The following is a 7,500-nucleotide window of genomic DNA, read 5'->3' as shown; positions in this document are numbered from 1 at the left end:
AGCTTATGTGAACTGCGGTGAGCTAGGACAATATTCTTCAGAACTATTTGAATTAAACCATAAAAAATAGACACATTTGCATCTTAGTAAAAAATATAGGATATATACATATCCAATAGTAGTTGTTGAACCGGAAAAAATAGAAAATAAGTATTACTGATTTGATACCATTTTCTATGTTATGATAAAAACCTACTCATTAGGCGCTTTAGCGAGCTCTACCAGGGAGGTTATCTTAGATGCTTCTGAAGGCACTGTAAGGAAAGCAATGAGGCTGCCTGTGTAGGACGTAGAGAGGACGAGCGCGCCCATCCACCACAAGTACAGGACGGGCCGACATCCTACCACGTTAGGGATTCTTGTCACAGACTGTTTCAGCACCGTCCGTGAGAGCCACAGGGCCGTTGATATAAGGTCCGATTCTGTGTGGTGGGGTTGGCAAGGAAATGACAACAGGGCGAGGAAATGCTGAGGGTAAAGTTTGTGTGACACTTGTAACGGTGAAATGCTGCTAGACTGACAGCTATTTAGTCATCTGTAGATGTAACTACAGTATTCACAGATAGAGATAAAGATAGATAGACAGTTCAGAATACACACACACACACACACACACACACACACACACATATATATAGAGAGAGTGTGTGTGAGAAAAAGAGAGAGAGAGAGAGAGAGAGAGAGAGAGAGAGAGAGAGAGAGAGAGAGAGAGAGAGAGAGAGAGAGAGAGAGAGAGAGAGAGAGAGAGAAAGAGAGAGAGAAAGAGAGGAAAGGGAGTAAAGACAAAAAAAAAAAAAAACTGTACAAACCACGGTCGTATACTGATGAATGCTCTTTCCGGATGATGACATGGAATGCGCAGGTAAGGACGAGCAACGTGGCCACTGCGCATGCCCACACGACGCCCTGAAACGGGTACACGACTGCCAGCCACCGAGGGGGAGGCGGGGGAAGCTGCAACGTTGAACGAGGAAAGAAGTTACTTCTGCGCGTTTCTGAATGTTGTCGATTGTTCATTTACAAAATTTACAAAATTACAATACCTGTAAGATTTGATTTTCGAGATCATTTAATTCACTCGGATAAAAAAAAAAACAATAACAACAGAAAACAAAATAACAACAGTTTCACTTTCTACTTCTATAAGGAAATAACCTTATTTTCAAAGTAACTTCTGTGCATATCCGAATGTTATCGATTGTTGATTAATAACAACAAAAAACAAAACAACAACAGTTTCACTTTCTACTTATACAGGGAAATAAGCTTATTTTCAACGCAACTTCCGCGCGTTTCTGAATGTTATCGATTGTTGATTAATACCTGCATCATTCGATTTTCGAAATCATTTAAGTCACTCCGATAAAACAACAAAACAACAACAACAGTTTCAATTTCCACTTCTACAGGGAAATATTACTTACTTTCATCGCAACCTTGTACGAGTCGAAGGTGTGAGGTACCGACAGGTCCATGGCGTGGTAGCGATCTAACAAAATACCGAAGCCGTTGATAAGAAGGTCTTTCTGGCCGTACACGACCTGCCCCGCCATGCCATGCCACGTGCCATTCACCAGGTCGCCCCAGTACCCGTCAGGAGGCTCTACCTGCAGCTCGTATGTGAAGTTCAGTTGCTCAGCGATCTCGTCCAGCATCTTCTTGCAGATCCCCGTGGCGGTTCCCTCTGGCGGGGCGAATAGGGGGGGGGGGGGGGGTCGCAGTGAATGGGGGCAGTTATAGGCCTATGTTGTTCGACATTATCAGCTAATACGCACACAGTAACATACACACACACACACACACACGCATACGCACACACTCACATTTAATATATATATATATATATATATATATATATACATATATATATATATATATACATATATATATATATATATATACATATATATATATATATATATATATATATACATATATATATATATACATATATATATATACATATATATATATATACATATATATATATATATATATATATATATATATATATATATATACATACATATATATATACATACATATATATATACATACATATATATATACATACATATATATATATATATATATATATATATATATATATATATATATATACCTACCCACACACACACACACACACACATACGTCCACACGCACACACACACACACATACATACGTCCACACGCACACACACTCATAGACACAGTTATGTGTATGTGTATATATATGTATGTATATATATATATATATATATATATATATATATAAACATTTATACATACATATACATATATTCATTTTTATTTTTAACACGCATGTATATATGCATATGTATATAAACGGATGGGTGAATAAGCAGATAAAATAAGACATTCTCCGTCACAGACTTGAAGCGCAGGAAACGCCATGCTCACTGCTGTCGTAGAAGAGAAACGGAAAGTCGTCTATCCAGCTGGCGACTTCCAGGTGGCGACCCTCGAAGCTTCCAAATCGTTCTGGAAACAAGTCGTCCCAGCTGAACACAATCCTCGAACCACATGACTGTTGGGAAAGAAAGAAAAGAAAGGGAGTGAGGGGTACAGAGTGTGTGTGTGTGTGTGCATGTGGGCGATTGTTCATGGAGGCTCGTGTTGAAAGGGGAAACATGGTTTTGTAGTGATTCGGGAAAGTTGGGGATTTTAAGAGGAAAAAAAAGAAAATACCGCCGCTGAGCCTACATCAAGCTAATCTGTTCTCTAAACGTTTAAGAAAGAAATAAGTACTAAAGTTAACGGTTCTCTAAAAGCATAACAAAGATATAAGCACTAAAGTTAACGGTTCTCTAAAAGCATAACAAAGATATAAGCACTAAAGTTAACGGTTCTCTAAAAGCATAACAAAGATATAAGCACTAAAGTTAACGGTTCTCTAAAAGCATAACAAAGATATAAGCACTAAAGTTAACGGTTCTCTAAAAGCATAACAAAGATATAAGCACTAAAGTTAACGGTTCTCTAAAAGCATAACAAAGATATAAGCAGTTAACAGTTCTCTGAACTCATAACAGAGAAATGAGCATTGAAGTTAACGGTTCTCTAATCTCGTAACAAAGAAATAAGCATTGAAGTTAACAGCTCTCAAAACTCATACCAAAGACATAAGCACTGAAGTTAACAAAGAAATCATAAAGACACAAAAGAAGGTAATAACCTGCACTACAATATTTTCTGCCGACGAAGCGAAGGGCCGATACGTGAGCAGGCAGAAGGTGGGTCGTCCTCGCGAGAAGTGTGGCTCCAGCAGAGACGACCGAGCCACCTTGTTCACCTCCTTCAGGATGTCTCTGCTCCAGGTCAGCACAGGTCAAGGTCAAGGTTTATTTGGAGAATGAAACGAATTTTCTGGTACATACTATGGATTTAATATTTCATTATGCTGGTGAGTTATTTTAACAAATTTAGGTTTGGTAAGTTCTCTGTAAACGAAACGAAGATATTTGAATTATTCAGTAAAAAAGCATTTAGGATTTGGAATCTATTTGTGAACGAACTTACCCCATGTAACTTTTCAGTTACTCCGATCTCAGTAGCAAATACCACTTCATGAGATGAAAGTTAACAGAATCCTTGATATACAACTATTATTGAATTAAAGACGTTTTACATAACTGCTGTATCATGACCAGCGATGATTTTAATGAAAGGTGGTGTTGATCGTAATGAATGTGCTGAACAATTTAGATTTAAGTTCGGTAGAAAAATAAAATATTTACCATATATAATAAACTACAATGACAATTAATAACTGGGCTGAAGAATACCAATGCGTCAGTCTTCATAATAGTGTAAATTCCAGTTCATAATAAGGCAGAAACTAGCCATCGTTGAATGCCTGTGGTGGTCATTCTCACAATCCACTTTTGTCCATTGGCAACTGCTTACATGCTTCATGAGACAGACAGAAAAGCAGAGGAAATTTGGAAGTGACGATGGCTATGTTAAAATCACGCAATGGATGATTATATTTATCATCTATTTCCACATAGACTTGAAGATGAACGGAAGTGCAGAGTACAATCGCATTAACACTTTGCGACAAAATGTACCCAGTTTGTGCCTGTGCGAATGTCCAGTGTGATAAGCATCTTACAGATTAGTGTTTCGCGTGGCTGTGTCGTGTTTCGCTGCATATCAAATATAGATTCAGGAAAAAGGCAAACAAACTTTATAATCCTGAATGATATCAGAAATACGAAAGCATACCTGGAGTCTTCCCCCGGCGTGAGGCTAAGGAGCAGGAGCGGGCAAGGGATCCACAAAACATCTTTTGCTTCAATGAATTTCCTCACAACATCCACGTCACTGAACACCATGACAACAATGCTCTTTTCTTCGTTCAAACCACGCCGGAAGTTAGGAAAGTCTCCTCTCTCCTGCAGAAGGTTCAGCATGTTCCCCAGCTGAATGGAGAGGTGGTGGGGTGACGCCAGGAAATGCTGAAGGACGTCCAAGGCTTCGGGAGAACCGTCTTGAAGAATAACGGAAGACTCGGCAGCTCGGACGGCCATGCTTATGAGCTGCGATTCTTCATGGAGAACAACGCCAGGGTTTCTCGGAAGCCCTGGTCGGAGGTTTCTGCCGGACGCTGTTTGTTGTGCTGGAAGTTAGGTCGATGTTATGATAATAATAATAATGATAATAATAATAATAATAATCATAATAATAATAATAATAATAATAATAATAATAATAATGATTATCATTATTATTGTTATAATTTCAATTTATTATTATTTTTTGTATCGCACATTTTGATGATCCAAGATTCACTTTTTTATATCTGTTTCTAATCATAAACTTACCTGTACACAAGATGATCGGGATTTATAGCTTAAAAGATTGAAATAAGAAATGTTGAATGCACATTTACGAGTTTGTATACCATGAATAGAGTCATTGTCATCGAACTGTTATTGGGGAGAAAACATGAATTGATTTGTTGTTCTCACATTCGGGATGGCACATCCAATATCTTTAACACAGTATAACAATAAATTTCACAAGATCTTTATCACTTTTCTTCTTCTACAAACAGACCACATTTCTTGCATGAATGCGCAATGCCAAGCGTGAGCATGTTGTTGCAAATTCTGTTAGTTGACGGAATGTCTTGGAATCTGAATTGCATATTGATCATTCCATGTAAAAACGCTGTTGCACGCGAATCTCTTCTCACGTAAGTAGTCTCATGACTGAAGATGGAAGGTATTGAGGTAAAATAAATTGAAAAGAGTAGGAACGCATAAGTTTGGTTGCTATTAATTTACGTAAAAATGCAAGCAAGTGGTAAACCCAAAGAAATATGGAATTATAACTATCATTATTAAGAGGTAACATGGTATCGATCAAAACAGTTATCTCACATAGTCTAGAAGGGCTTAAGCAAAGGGAATTTTTTGCACTTCCAGAGTTGTAGCAAGAAATTCAATATGTCTTAGGACAGGGGCGGCCAATCTTTTGTGAGATGTGATCTAGTTTTTCTACAGTTACCCTGATGCGATCTACCAGCCTAAGATTCAGGCATATTCCATAAATGTAACTGTAACAGTGTAACATCATTATAAATATAAATATAGCTTATCTCCATAAAAAAGAGAAATATAATCCAAGTATCATGAGTACTTGGATTGCAGCTATTTGCATGACAACTTCTGAAAGACGATTTATTATCAGGTACAGTAGTGTGATCGACAAAACAGGCTTGATTGACCAGTTGATCGTAATCGTCTGGTTGGCCACCCCTTAAAGGATAAATTATTTAAACATAAGATATTGATGACGGTCTATGTGCATGTTCGGACCATAAATTCTTTATTCTACGTAGTGCATAGTGTCCTAGACTTCCGAGAATTTATTAAAGGAGAAGCGTACACGACATAGGCCTATATATTCCTTTATGTCCCGCCTATCTATGTATGCCTAGTTTGCCAATCTTTCGTCCACCCCTTCAGCACATCTTTCTATTATTTACTTGTTCTTTATCCTTAACACTGACACAAGTAAGAATCCCTGACGTAAGAATTCACTCACTTGTACTATTATAGATGACAGATCAGAGCTATGCGATACTTACCATCGGCGTGGGACAACAAGGCAGCCAGCACGAAGACTTGAACGGCTGACGTCATCTTACGTCATCACCTGTTCGGCACAACAAGCTGCTGTTTCGAAAATTGGTTAACTTTAAACAATGCAACAGGACCTGTAGGATATATTTGAAAATCTGTGTAAAAGAAAACTGTTTGCAGCTTAGCATACAGGCGTTATGGCGGCCGTGAAGGTTTCAATTTAGGATTTCGATTTGAGTTTTCAATTACGTCACGCGTTATTTTCAGGTTACTTATACATATTGCTGATGTCCTAGTAAACATTTTGCTCCCTTTACTTAATAGTACCCAAATCTCTGGAGAAATGGCTTTTTTTCATTATACGTAGAATTAATAGTATGGCTGTACATGAGTCAGAGTAGAACACTGCAAAATTATTGTACTTCGCGCAGAGATAAAGTTAAACCATGTGTGATGGTCACATAAAACAGTGATATTTATCATATTAAAATGAAGAACAACGCAGGGTGTTTTGATGTGCGAATGATATTAACGCCTGAATTCCTTCAATAATTCCTCAACATATGGAAAAATTACAAGTAGACTGTTGTGAAAGACAGCACCAAACGAGGCGGCACAGACCTGCTTATGCTCCAACAAGCAATCAATTGTTTCGAAGAATCTAAAACCTAGCCAATGATGCGCCGCTATTTCTCTGTAACCTCTGAGACACGAATGCTGATATCGTGGGTTTGCACTTGCTTATATGCAATGCAGATTGAGGTATTGATGGCCCCGATTGGCTCCTTGTTGGTGGTCCTCGCTGCCCATTGGCCAAAGACGTCTCCTTCGCTAAGTGATTTGACTTTTCTTATCCTCGTGGACTGACAAGTGTTACTGTAATTTTCTTCAAAGGGCATCTACTATCACTTGTCTTTCACCATTCTCTTGATTCATGGTGGTGTCAAGAGCATAAAGTGTATTTGATTTATACGCAAGATGAATGTTCGATCATATGAATTAAAATTACCATCAATGGTAATATTTACTTTTTTTAGTTTAAGAGAGCTGTTATAAGTATTTGCATTAGGTATAATATTCATAAATGCACGAATAATGTCAGTGTATATATGCAAAAAATGCGTCTATCGTTTCATACGCAGCAAAAGCGACCCCAAAATTCGAATTATCCGGAACAAAATGACGAAAAGGTCAGCGCCATATTCCCCAAGACCTCATAGCTGTAATTGTGACCACGAGGAAGGTGGCTACAGGCAAGAATAACGTTAAGATGCACAGACCACGTGGTAAATGTCGAGCGAGACGAGAAAATAAGTTAATAGTTCTGCCCGCTAACCATCGGGAAGGATAATGGACCAGTTATCTGTATTTGCCGTGATAACATAA

At 38.1% G+C, this 7,500-nt stretch overlaps 1 protein-coding gene across 1 annotated transcript in view; it reads right to left on the bottom strand.

Moving 5' to 3' along the window:
* The window catches only part of LOC113805274 (glutamate receptor ionotropic, kainate glr-3), a 7,790-nt gene extending 1,550 nt beyond the window's left edge, over positions 1-6,240 (bottom strand). Inside the window, exons 1-7 of the mRNA XM_027356253.2 lie at positions 6,120-6,240; positions 4,250-4,643; positions 3,198-3,330; positions 2,423-2,549; positions 1,425-1,684; positions 810-954; positions 197-422 (exon numbers count right to left, since the gene is read on the bottom strand). Of these exons, the coding sequence (XP_027212054.2) occupies positions 197-422; positions 810-954; positions 1,425-1,684; positions 2,423-2,549; positions 3,198-3,330; positions 4,250-4,643; positions 6,120-6,174 (1,340 nt within the window). The 5' untranslated portion in view covers positions 6,175-6,240. The remainder of the gene's footprint in view (positions 1-196; positions 423-809; positions 955-1,424; positions 1,685-2,422; positions 2,550-3,197; positions 3,331-4,249; positions 4,644-6,119) is intronic.
* Between the last annotated feature and the right edge of the window lie 1,260 nt (positions 6,241-7,500).

The sequence above is a fragment of the Penaeus vannamei genome, chromosome 33 (genome assembly GCF_042767895.1).
Source record: "Penaeus vannamei isolate JL-2024 chromosome 33, ASM4276789v1, whole genome shotgun sequence".
In the NCBI taxonomy this organism is placed as follows: domain Eukaryota; kingdom Metazoa; phylum Arthropoda; class Malacostraca; order Decapoda; family Penaeidae; genus Penaeus; species Penaeus vannamei.
This window is presented reverse-complemented; position numbering and strand designations above follow the sequence as displayed.